This window comes from Rhopalosiphum padi, chromosome 3, assembly GCF_020882245.1.
Source record: "Rhopalosiphum padi isolate XX-2018 chromosome 3, ASM2088224v1, whole genome shotgun sequence".
Classification (NCBI taxonomy): domain Eukaryota; kingdom Metazoa; phylum Arthropoda; class Insecta; order Hemiptera; family Aphididae; genus Rhopalosiphum; species Rhopalosiphum padi.
Genome location: NC_083599.1, coordinates 19,097,222 through 19,121,612, shown reverse-complemented (window position 1 = coordinate 19,121,612; position 24,391 = coordinate 19,097,222). Strand labels below are relative to the sequence as shown.

Below are 24,391 nucleotides of genomic sequence, written 5' to 3'. Positions count from 1 at the left end.
TGATAATTAGTTTGTTATAGTTATTTTAAGACTATTCGTGGGGAATTAATATATTTAAGTATACTTTATTATAATGCATTTTAGTATACGCAATAATATTTTTTTATTTATTTTAAATTATTTACTATTTGTCTTCATACATACTATATATAGGTACTATACTACTATGAATCTGTTTTTACTGTTTTATGGTACTTACAGAAATACGTTATTCAATTTTGAGTTATGTAAGTTGATATAATATGGTATAAATATATATTATTATAATTATTAAATACTAATATATACTAATATTTAGTGGCGTAACTGGGGGGCGGACCGCTGCGGGACTCGCACTCATGGGGGCCTCCAAAAGTGTCATGAATTTTTGTTTTGAGGCCCCTATGAACGTTATAAAAATAATGCTGGTATTACATATTATACAAATTAGGAAAGTAATATTTCGACATGATATTATGTCAAGCTCTAACAATAAATATTATATAATACAGCCTATTGACTTATTGTGTTGAACGCATTATAGTGTCTTGCCGATTATTATTATATATTTTTTTAAATTATATAAATAAAACATAACACCAATACTAGTTTGTAGCAGAGTTGGGAAAATATTATCAAGAATTATTCGAATGATTTTTTTAAGTATTTGAATAATTTGAAAATATTATTATACGAATTAATTTTTTATAATTATTCGAATAAAAATGTACGTGAATAATTTTCAAACATTATGTTAATATAAAATACCGATGTACTCGAATTCTTTACTTTTTAGTTTCTTCTTTAGATAGTTCTATATTTGTTATTTATAGTATTTTTCTATTTATTTCAAATAAAAAAAGATTTACAATCGTTCTAGGTGAATCAGTGGCGTACGCAGGATTTTTTTAAGGGGGTGTCATATCATAATTTTATGTACGAATTGACCTTTTTTTTCTAGTCCTTGTTTCATAATTTGAACAGATACTTATTTTTGAGGGCGGTGTCATATCTCCCTGATACCCCCCCCCCTCACGACTACGTATATTATACCAAATGTACAACAAATAAAAATAAACAGTAATCTCCAAGTTACATTATTTTAGAATGTAAAATTATGTTTTAGGAATTGTGGGTTATACCTTTCTATATTATCAATATTTATGTAGTACTGTAATTAGGTACAGTATGAAGCGGACAAATGGGCCGTGGCCCACCCTTCGTGCCGTACCGAAATGTTTATGCATATAGTAATATATGATCTAAACATCACGATTTTTGATTTTTTAAATCATAAAACATTAAATATGTAGCCTATAGGTAGGTGAAAAATATTATTGATACTCAATGATAATAAATAATAATAAATTAAATGTCTTTAAAAATAAAATTGATAAAGTATTACCATGACAGATTGAGAAATTGTATATTTATTTAAAATTTAAAACTGTGTTAGCAATTAAAATATTTCTTATTTAATTTTTAAGAAATATGTCACTGTTTATTCAGTTTTTTTTTTATCATATGAATGATTTATGCCTTAAGGCTTAAACAGTGGTTGATTATGAGCAGGTAAATTAAAGTATGTAACATTTTAATTGTTTCTTCCGGGTGCATATCGATTCCGCCGATTTTATATCGATTCCGCCGGCTATTAATTCCGCCGGCTACCGTTTATAATATCTACATATTGATTCCGCCAGCTACTGTTTATCCCCACCCCTTGTAATTTATAAATGTATTTTAAAAAATACAGTCCTACATAATATACTATATAATATATATTATATATTAATAAATAATAATAATAATAATACTAACTAAAATGTATAATCTAATTAATACGTGTATGTGAATATTTTCTAAAATGTATCGAACTAATACTGTACTACTGTACTAATCAGTATCGATCTAGTTGACGAAATTGCTCCATCACATGCATAGTGTCGCACACTCGTATTATTATATTTATTTATTACGCGTGATCGACGCGTTATCGATTTACGTAGCCGTCGTCAGTCGCTTGAACAACACGGAAAGCACACTACGAAGTGCGCAACGCGTCCTCCGTGCCGTTTATAAAAATTATTCTTTATTCTCAAAATCTCAATTATTATTCAAAATAGTTAATCTTGGAATACAGTCCACATATATACGAATAATTACGTTTTTCTTATTTATTTATTATCCTTGCTTACCACGTCCCAACAATTCTTATTATATACTATATAGTATATATTTTAAAATAAATATACAAGGGGGGGGGGATAAACAGTAGCCGGCGGAATCAATATGTAGATATTATAAACGGTAGCCGGCGGAATCGATACAAACCTTTTTCCTAAACAGCTAGTTTCGGCGGAATCGATAATTCCCCGTTTCTTCCATCAGAGTTCAGGTTTCTTCATCAATCATTATTGACTTAGCCCACCCTGTCACAAATGTCTTCGCACGCCTATGGACACATTGTTTCTATAAATAATCGTTGCGCTTAATCAGGGCCCTCACAAGGGGGGAGAGGAGCTGATGGACCTTGAGTACAGGAGCGCCCGGCTATCTTAAGGGCCCGTGGGCCCGTTGTCCGTTGAAATTTATTTGTAATTTTTATAAAGTTTTATAAAGGGCCCGGACAAACATTTAGTACAGGGGCCCGATATTGTATGGGGGGGCCCTGTACCTAATAATCCAAAAATATATAGTTAATAGTTATGTCATGTATGTAAACTAAAACAATTATAAAACTACAATTTGTAAATATTCTAATATTAATACTCTAATACTAATACTCATATCACATGGTGTACCGTCAATTGCGTGCGGTATAATTTTAGCGCACGAATTTAATCGCATACGTCACCTTGGCGCGCGTCAAATTAGCGAATACCTACGACATTTTAGCGTGCGACAATTCGGCGTAACAAAATAATATAATTTAAAGGGCCTTGTTATGATTATTATTTAAGGGACAACATTTAGGGAATTCATAATCTCGTCTTAGCCGCCGCCCGCCCGAGATCTATGTGTTAGTTGTAAATGATTATTAGTGTAAGTGAAATTCAATTTCAATGCAGGTACCGGCTGGAGTCAATATGTCAATATGTCATATATGCACATGTCAATAACTCGATAACAATAAAAATTCACTATACGAATTTTACGACAACTTACTTATTGATTTGACAAAATTAAAGTTAGTTAAAGTTGTCTGATCTCAATTAAGAAAAAATATTTAAATTCAGCAGAAAAATGTCTGTAGATCGTACGAAACTTTCCGGTTTTAATTTTAATATTATGATTTGAAAAAATTCATATTTTCAAGTTTTTATTACCACTTCATTAGAATATAAGATTTAATTTTTACAGAGTATTCCGTGAGATTTATAGGCAATTTTCTGTCGAGTTCAGATTTTTTTTCAGAATCAAAATCGGACATCTTAAACTAACTTTTTTATTAATTATTAGTTACTAAAATACGATATTTGGGAACAAACTCTCCTATCGCTCCCCCCACCATAAATTACGTGCCTGCGATTCCCCCACCAGAATACCTGGATTTGGGAGCGAGGCAACATTTGATATTTTTGTGTAGGTAATTGGTATTTATTTTATCCTAACATTAATTGCCTACATAAAATAATAAAATATCAATATTTTAATAAATATGCAAAGGCGTATTTGAGTTGAGAGATTGAGACCATGGGGAGGGGGAGCCGAAATTAATTTTTCTTCTATATAAACTAACAATAATTTACAGTTGATTACCTAAATAGGCATAAAATTCTTATTATGTTAACTGTTAAGTATGATATCATTACGATTTATACAATTTTTATCAAACGGAAATTTTTTCAATTAATTATTAATTTATGTATTATATAGAAAAAATACGATTGACGTGGGATGTACAATATTACTGTATCTATCTAAATTTTTTGTACTAATTTATCATTAAATTAATATTATTTACAATTAATAATTCATGTCCTAATTTGAAAAATACTGGCTTAAAGGCAATACTAGGTTCAACGTATTCAGGTTCTACTGATAGTACCAAAAAAACAGGTATATATAATATTATAATGTATAGGTAGTAATAATTATGTGATGCAGTGATCGAAAATAACTATAATAATATTTATAAAATAATTGAAAATATTATTTATCTACCAAGATAGTAGAAATTTAACAATCACTTAGCTAAATTAAAAACAATTTTATAAAACTAGGTATAATATTTTTGTATGTACTATGTACAGTATCATTATTTTTAATACTAAGTAATAATAAATAGGTAATCAATGACAGTATGTACACTATGTTAAATAAATTTACATTTATACATTTTATAATATATAAATAATTTATTTTATACATTTTATATACATTTATATATTAATTATTGATGATGTGTCGTCAACAGCTGCAAACTATTTTAGTTGGTTTAACCAGTAACCACACAATATTATACTATTCTTTTTAACAAAAACAGTTGTTTAAATTGACTATATTATTAACTACAAAGTACTATCAATTATCTTTTGTAGTTGGATTAGTCAAAAGGTATGGTTAGTAGTTAGTAGGTACATTGTTTCAAAGTTGTCATGAAAACTGATAAAACTAATATTTATTTCTAAAACTTTATAAATAGTTAACCCAACTATATTTTTGAATTAATTTAGATAACTGGTGTGTATATGTTAATTTTACTTCCTTTATAATTGTAGAAACCAAAAATTATAGTTGACTTATTTATTTAAAATACTACTAATACTTTATTTTAAATAGTTAACAAAATAATACATAATTTAAATTAACATGTACTCAGATGAAATTACAGTAGATTCTTGTTCATGTCAAATCTTAAAGAAAACAAGAAAAAGTTTGAGATATAATCTTAAAAAATTGTTAAATAATTTGTATGCATAGTTTGAATACTTTAAGTACTAAAACTACATGATAATATGATATATATCAATAAACTACAATAATGAATAAATTAACTTTTTTTTTTTTTTAAATTGTCATTACAGTTTGTTAATTGTTTAATATTGGATAGTTTTGTTTCTGTAAGAATGTAAAAATTAATTAGGACATTTAATTTATGCTTATTTTCCATTTCACTATATTATATAATAATGTATTCGAATACTTTATACTTTGTCAAACAAGTTTAAAGAAAAGATGTGAAAATTATATGAAAAGACATACAAGTAAAAATAGGTATATTAATAAAATATTAACAATCATGTTTCACATTTCAAAAGTATTTGCTAGTAAACTATTAGGTATAATATAATATTATAACCAATATTTTGTATAAAACAGTAATGTTTAGTATAAGTACATAGTATATATTATATATAGGTAGCAGGTAGGTATATACAATATACAATATTATAGTTAAGTACACTAAAATAAATATGTATAAAAGAATGTAATTCTTATGCATTACAGAAAGTATACATTAAAAAAAATGAATTAAATATTATCCAGATTGGATAAGAATACAAGATAAACACTGTTAAGATAAACATTTATAGTTCTATTAAAATAATGACATAAATAATTAATAAATAGCATTATAAAAAAAATCATATTTATAACATTATAATGATAATAATAATTTTAAAAAAAAATGCCAGGGTCATAATGCATATAATTTTTATAATTTCAATGTAATAAATATTAAACCATTAGATATATGATTATGATGAGTTGGATTCATATTTTCTAAATTGCTTAGTTCAGTACATACAAAATTTGATGTTATGAATATATTGAATGCTAGGTAATGTTTGTAAAAATACAATGTCATATATTGTTAACATACAAAATATGGCACATAATATGAATCTGTTATAAAGATAGGTTTTAATGATTTTATTAAACCAAAACATCATAATACACATAATAATTATTTTCTTCTCACAAATTCAACACAACAGTCATATTATTCTTACAACTATAGGTACTTAATACTTTTTTCACTTATTCTGTATTCATGAAACAAAAACAATATCATCCGTTGAATGGAATAAGTATTTGATGCATAATATTCTAATATATCTAGTGGTATTTTAACAGTGGGTCCTATCTTTGTTTTTATTGTATACATAATTTATCGGGTATTATTGTATTTAAAGTCAATAAGCAAATTGTAGTCGCTGTTTAAGTGCTATTATTAATGTAATATTTTTTCTAGATGTAATACAATGTGCTTGTTTTGAACTTAGATTAATATTGGCCTACTTCTGATGTATAATGGCTCATAAGAAATCAAAATCAAAGAATTCAATGGTATTATTTAATGTATCCTGAAAAAAATATTTAAAATTATAAATCATTTCTTTAAGTTTAAGAGCTCTGTCATTTTATTTACGTCAATGTATATTTTTTTATATAATTAAAAAATAAAGATAAAAAAAGTAAATATTGTAAATACTTGAAGGCATTTAACCTACAGCATACATACAAATTTAATACTTTTAAATGGATTCTTTAGTGTATTATAACCTATATTATTAAATTTTGGCGACAACTAACTTAGTATCCAAAAAAAATATTTTAATTTACTTACAATGTTAGTTTTCTAGTTTTAGATATTAATGTTTAATATGTTTATGTTTTTCTACCCTCTGCCTATATACTTATTGTGCCTAATGGGTATAGATTGTATATTTTAAATAAAGAAAAAAAAAAAAAAAAAAAAATAAAATTTACTTACAAACACTTTATCATGTTGATTATTTGTACTGCTTATATTATTTCACTTTTAAATTTCGATGCATTGGTAATTTCAATTTTTTCCCAAATACAACATCCATAATTGCTTGACAAATGTGCAAACGCTTAAAAAATGAAAAACAGTTTTTACTTTAAAAATCTATTTTTAATTAATTATTTAACTCATTTACTTTGGTAAGTTGTTTATAGGTTTATATTAATTAAATTCAACATGGAAATAGCCAATATCTCTTGTGTGAATACTGATTTTTCAACAAACCCAATGATGTACCAATCAAAATAGAATGGTAATATATATTAGGAAATATAATAATACTTTTAATAAGTATAAATAGTCTTAAAATGTTATTTGTTATAATTTTACTTTTAATAATTTATGTGAGGTCATTAGGATAGGATCTGAATCCATTGTATGTAATGAAATTAAAAGAATAGTTGGACTGACTGAAGGATATGAGTTTGAATAGTAAATGCCCAAAATTCTGTTGAAAACCTTTAGTTAAAGAAACATGATTAATTTTATTAATAAATTTATGAACCATACCTCTTTTACAACATTTGGATTTATTTTGTTAGTTGAGGCAAAGTATTCAAAATATATTTCTTATCCAAACCAGATATTATTGAGACTAAGAAGCATATTTCAACTAATTGATCTTCAAATAATTTTTGAATTCCTTATACTAACTCTGCTGATGAAAAACACACAAGTAGTTATTCAATATATATTTTAATTATCTTTAATAGGTATATCTAAAAGTTAAATTATTATTATTAAATATTAAATTAATCTTTTAGATTTATATACATCTTTAGTATGGTGCGAACTCTATTTAAAAACAACCAGTATTTAAGTAATATACAGATAATCAACATTATAAACAAAAATTAAAATATATTTTGTTTTATGCTTATGTGCCAAATAAATAAAATAATAATTTCATCTTGAAATATGTGTATAAATAATTAAATTTGTTTGTTCATAAATTATTAAAAATAAATAACATTATATATAGCAAAAGAAAAGTTTGAATACAGCATACCTTAAAATATTTAAGCAGCTTCAGAAGACTGATGAACCATGGTGCTCTACTAGTTAGTTATATATAATAAGATACATATACATATAATATTTTATTATCAGTGCCATAAAAACTGGGTGTGTAGAGTGTGCACTACACACGGGCCACAGGCCTCATACTATATTGCAGGGCCTCAAAAAAATGTATAATACAGTCACACAGGGCCTCTAGATTTTGATTTGCATACAGGTCTCAAGTAGTCTAGTCATGGCACTGTTTATTATTCAAAAAGTTTCAAATTAGAATTTATTATAATATTATACACACACTAGTATTATAGTAGTATTATTACTATTATTATATACTATATAGTATATATAGTATTTATAGTTACCTAATTCATTTATTATTCTTAACAATACCTATTGCTAAAATAAATGAAAATATTATACTTTTTATGTACAGTCAGTATACTTATTAATTATTATAATAATATAAAAGTTAGAACACGAGACTGATATATCAATATGTAACAAAAATGTACATTTATTACATTTCTATACAGCAGACAACAGCGGTATAAACAATAATACTACACATTTTTATTTATTTATTTATTTATTTTATTTAATTGCATATACATATGAATACTAAGCCCAACTGAGAAATTTACTAAATACATAAAGGTACTGAATATTGAAAATAGATTTTAAATTAGTTAATGTTTAATAAATTATAAAATATATTGTTGTGGAAATGTATACAATCAAAGAGTCGAATTACATTTGAAAACAAAAAACTTATAAAACACTATAAAATAGTACCTTGAAAAAGGTACCTTTAGTATTGTTGATATTAGAGACATAAAACATTTTATTCTATCTACTAAAATTAAAATTACAAATATTAAAAATGATAATAATTAGTAGTTATTTTATTCACTTGTTAGTTGTTAAGTAGCCGTGTGATTCTACCTTTGGGTCTTTTTTCTTCGTCTCCATCAGATTCTGACGAGGAGTCTCCATATCTTTCAGAATGTGGTAGAATATACGTATCAGTCAAGTAATCGTTACCAACATGTAGTCTATACTCAAAAAAGTTTGGAATATTCATAACAAAAGTTAAGCACTCCATAGGTATTAATCTCTTATCAATAAGCACATGTACAAATTCAGTAGGTTTAAAAGTGTCATGATGCACTTTTTTTGATTCATCTGTTACTCCAATGTTAGCTTTAGGTCCCAACCAGAAGATTATTGCTCGTTTTTCACATAAATCATTTTCGAGTAGCTTAATAATTTGCGCATAACAGGTTTTAGTCATTTCCTCGTTCACTAAAGATGCAATATCACCTACAGTCCAAAGTTGATTATTATATTTAAAATGTCCAGTCTTGCGTAAAGTGTATGGACATCGAAAATCATGCGATTTGGATGAAGAAGGTTTTTTTTTTGGTAACCAGCCTTTAGGTTTCTTAGATACCGATGATCCAGTAGGTTTTGAATGTATATCTTTTCTTGACGAACTCATAATGTCAGTCACAGTGTCAATGTAGTCTGTATTAAAATTAAAACAACAACTGTTAATGAATCTATTTAGAATTTGATAATTTTAATAAATAATTAAATATTTATATATTAAATTAAATAAAGTCGATAGTTATTTATTTATTTTACTTTGTATAACAATTTAAAACTAGTTAAACTTTTCAAAAATCAAAATAAATAATAGTTTATTACTGATAATAGTTAGAAAAAGTCTTAGATCGTATACCATAAACTATGGACGGCATACTATGCTCGAACAAAGTGTTGGTGTCGATATTAGCAACGCGTCTCTGTATTAGATTTTCGATGTGCGCATGCGCAAAGTTACTCGTTACATATCTATCTTTTAGATTATCATTTATCAGTTAATTATTTTATTGTATGGTACACATTAATTATTAATTTATTCTGTGAATAGTAAATATTATAAATTTTTTTACAATGACGAAAATGGAAAAAAATTGTTTCTCAGAGCAAAGATTATTATTCTCATATTTATTATTAGAATTTTAAATTTATAAATTATAACATTATTTTAATGTTCAAACAGCTGATCGATTTGCTTTCATTTTGTCGGCGGCACGCGCACATCGAGCATCTAATATAGAGACTCGTCGCTCATATTGGCAACAAAAAAATACGCCGTGGCTTCACCCATAGACCTATATTAGGAACAAGACGTAAAAATAAAAATTAAATTATATTAACAAATCAATTATTACATAACAGTTTTATAAGCTCTATCTTGTCTAAAATTATATAACCACAATAATTTGATTGTTTTAAAAAGAGTACTATACGTATTAATTACTATTATGAGTATCATCTTAATAAAAAAAATAGGACTAAATTTAAATTGAAAAATAGGATGTAATATTATACCAATCGGCATTTACCTATAATGGCTATACAATTATTGAAGTTTGAAATTGCATACTTGTAGCAACATTTTAATGTTCAGTGTTCACTAATTTCGAGACTATGATTAAAGCCAAGTTACCAATATTACATCATTCCTTATTGTGATTCTTATATTTAATACATACATTTTACCAACAACTTACAAGTTAAACTATATTCTACTCAACGAGACATGGCCTGGTGGAAACGGGAAACTCAGATAAAAAAAATATGTCCACTTCCCAAAACTCAATTTTTTCCTGTGATCATACTAAGCAAAATCATTTTCCGTTGAAGCTGATAAAAACATTTTACTAAATTATAGAGAATGAAGCGTAATTATATAATATATTATATTACATTATATTATTATATTTCATAATACAAACAATTTTATTTTTTGTTTAGTTAATTGTATTATAATATATTCCTAGTTAATGTTGCTATCAAAATCCACGGAAAACTCGACAGGTAAATTAATAACTTTAAAATGGATAATATGATATACTTGGTTAGATGTTGTAAGAGTAGGTACCTACTATCAAGAAGTCAACAGATCAAAATATAATCCAGTACCTAATTTAATTTGTATGCATTACGCCGTTACAATATTAAAAACCAAAAACGGCAAAAACCCATTTACGGAAATTGTATAACAGTAGTGAGTAGGCGGTACCTATCGCCTATGAAAAATCAATAATCTTTGGATGCGAGAAATTGCGTCACGCATGCGCATATCGAACACCTAATTCGGCGACTCGTCGCTGATATCGGCATCATTCTTTTTTTTATTATTATTGATTAATACGCTGTGACGCTCGTGGCTGTGACCTACACTATTATAATATTAATCATTAATGTTCTGGCCACGTCGCCGCGGTATAGAAGATGATAATATTCTTCTATCTTCTACACCGTGTTCTGGCTGCGACTACCAAGAGATTACCACATGCGAACTGATAAAAAAATAATCACAAATTTACTGATATATCCGTATTTTTGATTACGAAATCCGCCGCTATCAGCCTACAATCATTCATTTATTCTTATTTATTTTAGTTTTAAAAAATCATATTAGGCTTACAGAAATATATTATTTACCGTCTAAACAATGTAAGCATTTTATAAAGTTTATTGTGAATTAATATAATTAATAATCGACTAACATATCAAACAAATTATGCCTACTGTTTACTAGATTTCATACGAAAATTAACAACTAATACACAAGAGTAAGACACAACTCACTATTTAGTATTGATCACTTATCGGTGATTATTTATCAAGATGATCTGTTTTGATTGTTTCAAGAATTGGGTCAGTAATCATTTAGTGTCGATCGATTTCACATTATTCTGATCTTTTTTCATAATCAAATTGTTTATGAGCAGATTTCTATTCTTTAAAGTTTGATGAAGATTCACTTAAAATAATATTTATTGTTTTTGCTTGTTGTTGATCTAAAATAGTAAAATGCCACACACCAGTCACCAAGGGAAAAGCTTTCAAGCATTCGCTTGGCGATATAAACATGACCGCTATGAATGCAACTAACTTTGCAATATAATGGACAAATATGAAAAATGGGTAATATTTAATTTTAATTGGTAATTTAAAATATTACCAATAACAGATAACTTATTTTTAATGATCATAGAAATGATATCAAATACCTATTAGTTTTTGTAAACCATGTCAAAAATGTTTGAATATTTTCTATCATTTAATATACTTTATGACACATTTGGACTTATTTGGTGACACACTGGTTGAGAAACACTGTTATAGAATATAATACATTTTAGATACCTTTGTATTAAATTTTAATCAATTAATATTTATTATATTAACTATAATGATATTATACAAAAGCAATTATCATTTCTTTTTATAGATTTTTAAACAGTATCTAACAAAATACAATAGTGTGACTGACAAAAAACTGAATCGACCTTCTAAAATGTTTACTGTAAATAGGACGATCAGAGAAAAAAGAGGTAAGATTCTATTAAAAATGTAAATATTATACAACATTTATTTTCAAATTGATAAGTTACTGATTTGAGCTTCATGAAATATTATTAACAACAAATGATTTGACCTTAATAGATTGAAAATTTTTAAATGATTAATGTGATTAAAATTTGATTTTTACTTTGTCAAGAAGGTAATACTTGAAAGTTAAAAATTATAAAACTGTAAAGTATCAAATAAAAATAAACTAGTTATAATTTAAGTACAAATACATATCACTGAAACTTAGTTCATAAATTTTAATAATAAATATAATGTAGTAGGAATAATTATAAAACAAAAAGTTTTTAAATCAGTATTACTTATAGAAAGTTACAGGTGTTTGATTTGACCCAAAATAGTTATAGTTGTGTAGATTTCTTAGTATTTTTTTTTTTCTGTTAAATAATATAATATTGTAATCTTATTATAAAAAAAAGAAAAAAATATTTCAGATTCAAATTAATCGATTACTTATATATACTTCAACAACTGCAGTTACATCAAAATTAAATATACATGAATCAATATCGATGATGTGGTCAAGTCAAAAGATAGATTGCACTTTCAATGTCTGGAGTCGGCTTGATTCGTAGTTTGAACTGTTTATAAGGACAAAATGCCACAGTATGTGTAATATGTACTATTACCCAATAAAAATGTAATTAGAATTAAAAACTATCAACATATTTGGCATATAAATTAATGACGCAACATTTTTATTTTTAGATTCTTCTAATAGTCGGTGCTGCTATGAATATATCATTTGATGTTCGGGCTAAAAGTGAATTGCTTCTTCTCAAAGGAAACGTTATTTTAATTTAAATTAGTTAATTTTTCAATCTTAATATAAGTTAAATTATTAATAAATAATAAATCAATTTGTCCTATCTTAAATTCTTAATCAAAAATCAAATAACATATTTTAAGATATTCTGTGAAAAATTAAAAGTAAAGATAAATTTTAGTTTTGTAGTATTATTACTAGAGTAGTACTTTTTGAATTATAAATTCTTAAAAATGTTTGAAAATATGCATTTATAATTGAAAACCGATAATAGGTACATTGAAAATATATAATGTCTAAAAGAATAATTTATAATTAATAATTGGTTGTATATAAATTAATCATTGTTTAATCTAACACAATTCAGATGTGCATTGCACTGTTATTTAATATTTTAGGTAAAATAAAACAAATAAAAGTATTCATCTTGTTAATTTAAAATATATATATATATATAATATACATAGATAAATGTACATAATTCCTAATTTTTACTTCTCCTTGATATAAAATAAACAATGTAATGATTTCAAATAATTTAAATGTTTAACATCAAAATACAGGAGTGGAGTGGGCCGACGGTTGAGTGGGCGATCGCCCACTGGACTGTTAGGATTTTGGATCTTACAAGTGTTTATGGGCCGCAATTTATTTATCAGTACCTACATTGTATAATTTACAACACTGTGACTAAGTTTGCTTAATGCATCATTAGGGCAATAGGATATAATATAATTTTATGCGTAAATAACATTAAAATATTAGTTTATGAGTCACATAGTTGTACAAGAGCACCTAATTTATTAGTTTGATAAGATATCATCATAATAATAAAATTAATAAATACAGAGCTACAATCTGTATGTTAATTTTATTATTTATTGATTTATACTTTATAGCTATTTATTAAAATTCTTAAAATAATCTTTAATCTTTAAATAATATTTTATTTATTGCTATTTAAAATAAATAGGTAATTAAAAATTCAGGTAACTCAGCATATTGAGTACAATATACTGTGTATTATATTGCTACAACATTTTTCATACTTTTATTGAGTTTGAAGTAAGTAAATCATATTCTTATGTAACTAATATAACTTGTAGCTTTTAGCTTACAGTTTTTTTGGATGAACTATGATAATAATTGTATACTTTAGTTGACAATTATGGACACAACCATTGATTAAATATTTAATCAATGACACAACAATTTTTTAAGTTGTATACACGAAATAAACTATATAACAATGATTGAAGAATTAGGATAGAAGAAGGCCACTCTTTCTATCTGCTAGGCTATTATAATATTAAGAAATGCATTATAATATTAAGAAATGTATTTGTAAGGGAAGATATAAGCAACAATTGTCGGTTATATGTTTACCCAAAAACCATACTAATTACTAACAATGAAAAATAATATAATAGATGAGCAGTTGAAACGTATATTCCTCATAAAGTACAGTCATATTACATAAATCACGTGCTCGTATTCTAATGCTAATATAGCTGTATTATAATAATAATTGTCATTAGAACAATTTCAATTTTCGACCAAAGGGGGCTGGTTAAATGCGAAAAAACTGCATTCCGTGGCAAGGAAACATTAATTCTATAATTTATATGATAAAATCTAGTCCAATTGTATTTATACAATCACGAATCTCATTAAGTTTCATGTGATTAACTGGTGACTATATACAGTATAATGAAATAGATCTATTTAAATTTAACGTAAGACATACGTTTTTTCTAAAACTGTATATACGATTATAAAAATATTTTTATACATATTATTATTTTAATATTATACATGTTTATATGTTATTTATTTAATATGTTGTTCTAATAGAAACTCAATTTTTTTTTATAATAGACAAGTTTATAAGTTTTGTTATTTGAAATTAAGCAGAAATAACGCAAAATAATGCATGTACCCATATTAAATTAGTTTGTTATAAAATTAAAAATATACTTTCTGGTTGGAAGAAATAATATTAAAGCGTTTTACAATCATCTGCTGCTAAAACATTTTAATATTTTTATCAATTGTAAACAATAATGTGACAGTATATTATTAATTTATTTTATTTTGATTATCAAAGCGTTGAAAAATGAATTCTTTTCCAAGTTCTGTGACCAGTCGTAAGGAAACCATACGATTTAACGATAGCGAACTCCAAAAAAAACGCCCGAATAATGAGATCTTTCCGAAAATGTTCGAATGACTGCCGAAATAAATGTACCAAGACGAAATCCTCAGAATGTCTTCCTCAAAGTAGGTACGTACAAATCATATAGGTTATCATATAGGTACATTAGACTCATTAGAGCTTTCAGATTTGAATGTGAATTAAGATTCACGTGTAAATTGTAATTAGTTGGTAAATTAAAGATATTTATTTAAAACATATTATTAATTTAACGTATTAGAAATAAAATATATGTTAATAATTGCCGTAAATAACTAAGAACTAAAAATATCTGTACCTACCTACCTACCTACTATTTTAAAAATAAATGTTTATTAAGCAGCACCTATAATTAATTATTATCGTTAAAATACAGAACGGAAGAAGCAATTGTTTGGGTTTTAAAATAAATAACCGATCACTGCTGTGTAGTAATACTAAAAACTATTGGATTATACTAAATGCATTTAAAACAAAATAATAATAAACGCATATTTTTATAAAAAAAAAAATACATGTGAATTTAATTACGCGTGAATCCGTGAATTTAACGGCACGTGAAATAAAGACCTCTAAACTGTCTAAAGTACATGGTGATCTAACAAAATTTATCGCAGGCGTGTCATTTGGCAGTCGTTGTGGGGAGCTGCAGAGTGCAGGTGCACCTTTTTTTCTAATAAAACGTCTCCGCTGGTCCGACATATATAAATTGAAAGCGCCAATGTGTATTTGAATCTAATGATAAATCAGTGTTTCGTATTTTGAATTTTGCATTGTTTTTACTTTTTAAATACTTAACCCAAACTCAAACAGTTCTCAGAGTAGCGGCGGCTCCGAATGGAGTTCCAGAGATGACGGCGGCAACAGAGAGACATGCTACGTCAGTTTGTTCCAAGTGTGCATGAACTATTTGTTTCCTAAAGCGTTTCCGATGCCGTCCACCGAGTACCGGTTTAGGGTCAAGTGCGACCGGATGATTTCGGATCCGACAAAGAAGATCACCGGGAAAATATTATCACCGGTGGGCAGGTGCTCGAAATATCCGAAAGGAATCTTCATTCTATCTCCCTCGGAAAGCCGCGTGATGAAAATATATTGTCCCGGGGCCAAAAATAGGCGTTCGAAATGTCGGAATAATGAATAAACACTATGATAAAAAAATTGCATTAATGCATTATAATAGGTTTGCCGGTATGTGATTTACTATATTTACATATATTATACTATATATTCATACATTTATAGGTACAGTGTATACCTGGTACACGTTAATCTATATATACATATAGCCTATAGGAACCGCTGAGTCTAGACTCTAGACTCTAGAGACTTGTAATTTTATACAGAGGTTCCTTAAGCAACGTAGGGGCGCACTAAGAAAGGATATTTCAAAATTCGACCTCTAAGGGGGTAAAAGGTTTTTTTATATAGCTATGGATATATGTATTTGTAATTGTTTAATAATTCTAAGCGGTTGCTAGGATACTAAAAATATCAAAAAAAGAAAATATATCTAAAGTAATTAAACATATATTTTTCTGGGCGCGAATTACTAAATAGATAAAAAAGAAAAGAAAAATAAAGTAAATAGATTACTAAAAAAAAAAAAAAAAATATTAAAATATGTTTTTCCTTTGTGGAGTCATACAAATACATGCGACTATTGGATAGGGTTGACTGGAATTTTTTATTTAACTAATAAATAAATGTATAATAGTACATTCTAAATAATAATGCCGCTGCCGTCTGACGTATTTCACTTCAATAGCATCTTGCGACTGTTAAACACGTATTTATTCGAATACACTTTGAATACCGTTTGATCGACGCGAGCTTCACACATTATTAACGCATCTAATACACGGGCAACGCCGTGGCGGAACAGCTAGTAATATATATAGATATATATGTATGATATGGATTATAGTTAGTGTGTTGAGAAAAGATAGTTGAAATTGCATCTAGATAAGATTATGATTACCTATCCATCTTACGTTTATCAAGATAAACAATTATAATATTGAAATCCATTTTTTTTTCATAAGATTTAAATAAAATCATGCATCAATAAAATATAAATGTATGGAAATAAATATAAATAATTTAGACAAAATAGAAGTCAAACATTTTAATCTTTTACCACTCAAATTATTGATATTCGAATAAAGTTTTGAGTGGCGTACTTTAAACTTTTAACCTTACACTAAATTTAAACTGTTATATTAGATATATATATTTATTTTATGTTATGCAGAAATATCGAATTTACGTACACACACTAGTTATATTTATATAAAAAGTCCGTAAAAAATGAAGAATTATATCCATTTCAATTTTGAAGTATATTTTTAGGCAATAAGAATATTTGAAACATTTTAATATGTGAAAATAGATTGAAAGTTATTGTATAAATTGTTGAGTGATAGATTATTCTCGAACACACATACACACAGTAATTCTTAGTAGCTCTCGTCCATAATGTAAAAGTAGTTGTACAGATGAAAGAAATATACCTTATTTTATCTGGAAAAAGTTCACGTTATTTTAAAAATTCCTTATTGGTGTATTCGTTATGATTTTATGAATAATATGACAATATTTTAATTAACCCATTTAACAATTTCATAAAACGAAATTATTTTGTAAGACGTATATAATATATATCATGATTTATAGGCACGAAGCTTAATTATAAAAATATTATCTTATTTAAAAAAAATAATATTTATTAATTAATTACAAATTAAGAAATAAGAATAAGATAAGTTAGGTAACATATTAAATCTGCGTACATTCGATAAAATACCGATAGAGAGCATTTTTACTTTTTACTGTTCCAAAAATTTACGTCACTGTAAAAGCAATACCTACGTTTATAGCTCGATTTTAATTATACGAGTTATACTTTAAAAAAATATTATATAATAAAATCATTACTATTTAATGTTATCATAAATATATTGCTATTAACTTTTCGTGGAATACCTAGAAAAGTTTCTATTTTAATTTATAATCTTATATTGTAAAAAATGTTAATATATAGATGAAACGAAATAAGTATAATCTACATATGATTATGATTATTGTCGAATATTATCAAATATCTTCTTATGCATAACAATGTGAATAAATAATTTGTGGTAACTGCAAAGAGAAAATAAATATTACCAGATTGGTAACTTATAAATTATAATATATAATATAACATTTTTATAATAATTGATAATTATGTATAACAATATATTATATGTAGTGTAGGAACTTTCATGTGTACCTTAATCTATCGTGTAGAAACTAACATATGTATTTTTTTTTAACTGCTAGGTCTCGTGTAGGAACTCACATTCGCTCTTTATCTAACTTTGTCCCAAAATGAAGTCCCTCGAGGTGAATTTTTGATTATCAGGACGATATAAAGGCCACAAAAGTCAAGCAAATAAAGGGACTGAGAAGCCACAAAACCTTAGGTTAACAAAAACCCATTGTTTATAGTAGTATATGGTGTAATCAATGCCATCAAACAATATGTATAATGTATATAATAACATAATTAATTATATTATAACAGTGGACTCACGACATTGGTGTACCATAATTGCCTGTTCTACGCGCCGCGTTATAATAATTATCTATTTTCATATACCTAATATACCTACATAATAATAATTAAAAAAAATTTAATAATTTGTATAATAATATAGTTATCACGAACAATTTAAGATCCATTCAAAACCATTTGTTTAAATTTAATAATTTATTATTGATCTTAATAAATGTAGACATCAGTACCGAACTACCGACAGTATTATTATACTATAATACAATAGATGATTATTTAACATAATCAGTTAAATACCTTGGAAAATCTCCGTTTTTGAAAATTTATTTTTTCACATACATATCAGTTATTACGGAACAACAATTTTGAAATATCAAAAAATATCAAATAAAACAAAGAAACGGCAAGTGGATTAACTGCTGCGATGAATGTATTACATATTTTAAATTCAATGATACATCATTGTATACGAAAAATGATTCTAAGTGATGATAGTATAAGAAGTAAGGATCTATAACTTCGATACAAGTATATTTTATGTTATATTTTTTGATATTGCTATAAAAGTAATTAATTTTAATATTGGTAATAAAGTAGGTCAAATTAATGGGCGTGTACCAGTTGCTCTCAAAACTACCTTTTTTATACCAATTCTTCCCAAACTACCTAAAGCAAAATACTCCAGTTACCTTCACTATTTATTGTATACACGATTATAATACTAACTTTTAAAATAGAATAAGTACAGGTTTTTCTAGTTGTGCCACTGAACAGGTAATTATGTAAATAATAATAACAATAATAATAGTATGTATAATAAAAGAATAAATACAATAATTATAATTATAAGCGGCATGCAATATAATTTGTCAAAAAAGTAAATTGGTATAAAATTATAAAAAAAAAATTGATATTTGCAATTATATGTATAAAGGTATTGTATTTTGTAATACAAAAATGCCTTTAATAAAAAAAAAAAAATAAAATGATAGGTAGTAAATAATTTAAATATATTTTTTATTGTATATACCTATTGGTTATATTATCAATTATGTTTTGTAATAATGATTATCGGATTTTACAAAATCTAATCTGCTAATGTGCACTACTAAGGTTTTTCGAAAAAGACGAAGGTATTTTTATAAAAAGTTTAATTGTTTAAAACTGATAAAATTTTGTACTTTCACTATACGCTCGCGTAATATTTTTCATCATGTTAACGACATTAGAGCCTTTTTGTCTACTAAAATTACCTAACAAAGTATACATCGTATATTCGTATCATATAATCATTTCTAACAACCATTAAAATACTAATAATGATATAATAAATGATAATAATACACGTTTGCTAAAAAGCCTAATTTTAAGGTATATGTGCCATAGAATAGTCTGTAAAACAATCATTCGTTTTCTCTGGGTTGAGAAAAGGATATCCAAAAATACCTATGCGCGAAGCACTTCGAGTTGGAATTTATACGTCACATATGTAACAATTAACGTATGTAATTTTTTACCTGCTATTCTCGTGTAAAAACTTACGATTCCCCTAAAAATAGTATCTATGCTATATAATCTCTAAAAATAAAAAAGGTCGATAAATTTTTTATATCGTCACTAGTATTTTTTTTTTTTGAACAAAAATAAAATTATAAATATTTATAGTAAAATTTACAATTTTGTGGAATTAGAACCTAAAGAATCTGTAAAAAATATGCTTATATATTTTTTTAGATTTTTTTTGTTTTCAATGTTTTCATATTATGAACCATTTTTGAGGAAGTTTATACTGTATTTCCTTTACTTATAGTTATCCAAAATTACACAATCAATCATTTAAAACTGCAAAACAATTTGCCAGTTCTTGTAATTTTGATTAGTTTTTATAAAATTTAAAATTCAAATACTTATAAAAAATAAATTGAACCAACGTATTTTAAATATTTTTACGTACTTATACAAGAAGGAATTATGTGAGATTTTATATTACATTTACAAGTTTTGACGCTACAAAAAGAGTGTTATATTGATAATAATAACAAAATAAAACAAAAAATTGTCGGTTTTTTTTTTTTGTTAATTTTCTTGAATATTTTTCCAAGTATTGATTCTAATTTTGCACTTATAATGAACGAAATAAATCCAGTTGTTTACTGTAGAGTAAGTGTCAAGCGTACATATCGCTATTGATTAGGCCACTGCGATGGAAGTCATTAATATTAATATAATTATAATTCGTTTCATACGTAAAACAATTCTGAACGGAAATTGTAATTTAGCTTATAGCTTATATTATTAAGTATACTATATTATTCATTATCTTGCTACTTAGTAATTTATTCTGCTTTTAGTTATACAAATAATTTTTGTAATGCATATAAGAAAAACTTTGATTTATGAAACCTTGTATTAACTGTTAAACCCCTTATTCGGTATGAATATCAAGATGTTATTATTACATATATTTGTTATATTTGTGATTATGAGGAATTTTGTTAAAATTAAAATTTCAGACATTTATAACAATAAAATTGTATTTATATTTTATTGATTTATGATCAAATATTAATTCCATCATAATAGCAACTTATGAAAAACTTTATATTTAATTTAAAAGTTTTTACTATTTAATATCAATTTCCTTGTACGTATAATTCGTATTAAAATTAAAAAATCTTAAATATATATAAGCATATTTTTTTTATAGACATTTTAAGTTAAAATTTGGACGAAATTGTAAATTTAATATTTTAATTTTAATCCATGACGAATAATAATATTCATTATTTTGCTAGAATTCAAGATCATTATTCGTTGAAATATAATACGTACAACTTTTAGGTATATTATTATATTCTATGCATACAATGACATTTTAAAATTCAATGTTTTCAATAAAAATAAATTCAACCTATTGTATTAAGAATAGTGAAATAACTTATTTTAATAATAATATAAAAATAGTATTTTGTGTTTCATATGTTTTGTCCCGTTATGCGAATAATTTATTAACTAAAGTAGTGTACCTATTGTTGTTATTCTGTACAATTCTTGGTAACTATTTTAAATTTAGCCATCAATTATAATATAAGAGATGTACGTAATAGTCAATCAACGATTACATGCAATAATTTTCAACAATTTTATATTATAATTTATAATGTGATAATAGTACTACGCCGAGGTCTGTAGATATGTTATGATTATACTATATGCTTTCTATACTAATATAGTAATATTACACAAATACAATCCCATTTTATTTTATCTAGAATAATTTCAAGAAAGTCTGATTTTATTTAATAACTCGTAAATTTGTAAATATAAGCTAATTAGGTTTAAATAAATATTTTAATGTATAGAACATATTATAACACCTATTGAATGTTTAATATTTGTCATAGAAATAATAAAATAATAATACCAATGCAAATAATAGCTAATAATTATTTAAAAAATTGAATATAAAATATAAAATTTATTTTAGATATAGTAAAAGATAATATAAACCTATTAGAAAAATGTATTAGTGAATACGCCATCCACATGCATAATATATGCGTATAGGTACAAATGTACAATAATACGCATACATATACGCACGCTGCGTATGAAAAAGAAATTCTTAATGTGTTTTTTTTTTTGTTGCACAATAACACGACCACTAACACAAATTTAATAATAATTAAAATTTTTAATAATGACAGATAAATCACAAATAGTTATTTTAATAATAATGGTAATCAAAATTTAATTTAGTCAGTTGTATGGACTATGGTCTATGGAGTTAGGTGCCGACCAAAGAATACATTGAACGTATGTGCCGTATTAATGTGCGGGCTACCAGTTTCCGTCCACCATCATAACGAGAACTATAACTAAATTGATCGACTGTCAAGTAATTTTTACGTTTCAATTTCTCTAAAGTAAATTTAAATGTCAAATAAAAATGTAAGAGAACACCATAGAACTACTCTTATTTGCAGACAAAAAAACAATTAAGACCATTTATTTTGGATAACTCAAACCTTATTTGTGACATTTTTCCAATAAAATGTCATATATTTCTGTTTTTAAATATTATATTAAAACATCCATATATTATACATTCATTACCATAGTGACCTAACTCTTAGACCTCAGTCTCGTAAGACGCATTTTTTTTTAGTAGATTTCACCAGAACCGATGACTCGTAAAGATTTATCAATCTGTAATAATTCAAATTGATATAATGGACAGTCACGGGACCAAAATAATTATCTATCATAGGTTTCAGTGTTTTATATAAGTAAAATTATAAACATGTCTGTTTAAGGGAAAACGAAAATTGTGTACGTATATTATATTAATATTGTACATATTATTATAATCTTATTTATCATTATTATTATATTATAATTATATTTTATTACATATATACGTTATAAATTTAATTTTAATATTTATCAGCATGTTTACGAATAGACAAGCCGCTATAGGCTCTTTACCACGAATAATGTTCACTTTTTGTTTTAACTTGATAGATGTAAATATTTGTGAATCGGTACGGTAAGTGTCATTGCTAAGAAAAATATGTAAACTCTGACTGCGAACTGATTAAAACACATTAGAATTACTTATGGTTTTCTTTTATACGTGTATTATTACAATTTATTTCTGGATTTATTTCTATTTAATTGTATCTCAACTTCATATTATATTCAATAAGTACTCGCAATTAACGTTATCGAAATCGGCGATAATTCCGAAAAGTCGGTCATAATCTGTGTTTTCGCGTATACTTAATATTGTGCTCTGCAGTATTGAAGCTGTTTCGTAGTTTGTATATACATAATATGGTATTACATTTAGATTTGAACTAGGATTAAATAGGTAAAATATTAGTGTCCGTGTCCGTAATTCAACGAGTCCGTTATAGACAGGTCGAAATACATAGGAATGCCTATCTTTTTGCCCGGACCTGGTCATTTTGTCCGTTAAGAGAGGTATCCGCTAATACCTCATACAGGTAGCCGTTAAGTCATGTTTCGCTGTTGTATGTAATGTGAATAGTGAAATTATAACATATTTTTCTCTTTCTCTTTCAAAACAGTGACCACCAACGTGTAGGACGGAAACCGTATTCACTTTCAACAATAATAATTATATGATTATTACAATCGAATCAGTTATAATATATTGTTCTGACTCGAGTGAACCGTGTAATTGTAAAATTTATCGTATTTATCAAAATCAAACATTATATTTTATTAATACGAATTCTATTTTATCAAATCAATTACGCTTTACACAGTTATTCCGAGTTTTGTTGTATTTTTTCAACACATGTGTAAAAACTTGCCGTTCGCGCAGTTTAAATATAATGCGTAAAAAATTTATGAAATACAAAGAAAAAAATCCGAAATGGGTTAGGCTGTGTTGTTTATCTTTTTTATCTCCGTAAATATTACGTATCATATTATTATATACACGCAGTTTCCGGTACTTACACTTTTATCGTATATATATATATATATATATATATATATTTATATTTTATATTATATTTGTTTAATTTTCTAACGCTCTTTCATGATTTATTTCAGCTGCAACCAAAGATTTCGAAATGTTTAATCGTAAAAATATAATATGGAAATACATAATAT

The 24,391-nt window shown here is 25.8% G+C and overlaps 2 protein-coding genes and 1 long non-coding RNA gene across 3 annotated transcripts; 2 read left to right on the top strand and 1 right to left on the bottom strand.

Moving 5' to 3' along the window:
* Positions 1 to 8,420: 8,420 nt before the first annotated feature.
* On the bottom strand, positions 8,421 to 9,644 carry LOC132926940 (uncharacterized). Its single transcript, XM_060991366.1, has 2 exons — positions 9,519 to 9,644; positions 8,421 to 9,301 (listed from the first exon to the last, which is right to left on the bottom strand). The coding sequence occupies exons 1-2, from the start codon at positions 9,535 to 9,537 to the stop codon at positions 8,691 to 8,693; spliced, it is 630 nt and encodes a 209-aa protein (XP_060847349.1). The 5' UTR covers positions 9,538 to 9,644; the 3' UTR covers positions 8,421 to 8,690.
* Positions 9,645 to 11,218: 1,574 nt separating this feature from the next.
* On the top strand, positions 11,219 to 12,180 carry LOC132928060 (uncharacterized). The gene is made up of 4 exons (XR_009661957.1): positions 11,219 to 11,305; positions 11,391 to 11,509; positions 11,662 to 11,779; positions 12,087 to 12,180. It is a non-coding gene; the product is annotated as an uncharacterized LOC132928060 (long non-coding RNA).
* A 2,928-nt stretch (positions 12,181 to 15,108) lies between these two features.
* On the top strand, positions 15,109 to 16,330 carry LOC132924864 (uncharacterized). Its single transcript, XM_060989304.1, is given in 3 exon segments — positions 15,109 to 15,177; positions 15,179 to 15,276; positions 16,000 to 16,330. Coding segments are annotated over 3 exon segments (498 nt in total).
* Positions 16,331 to 24,391: the final 8,061 nt, after the last annotated feature.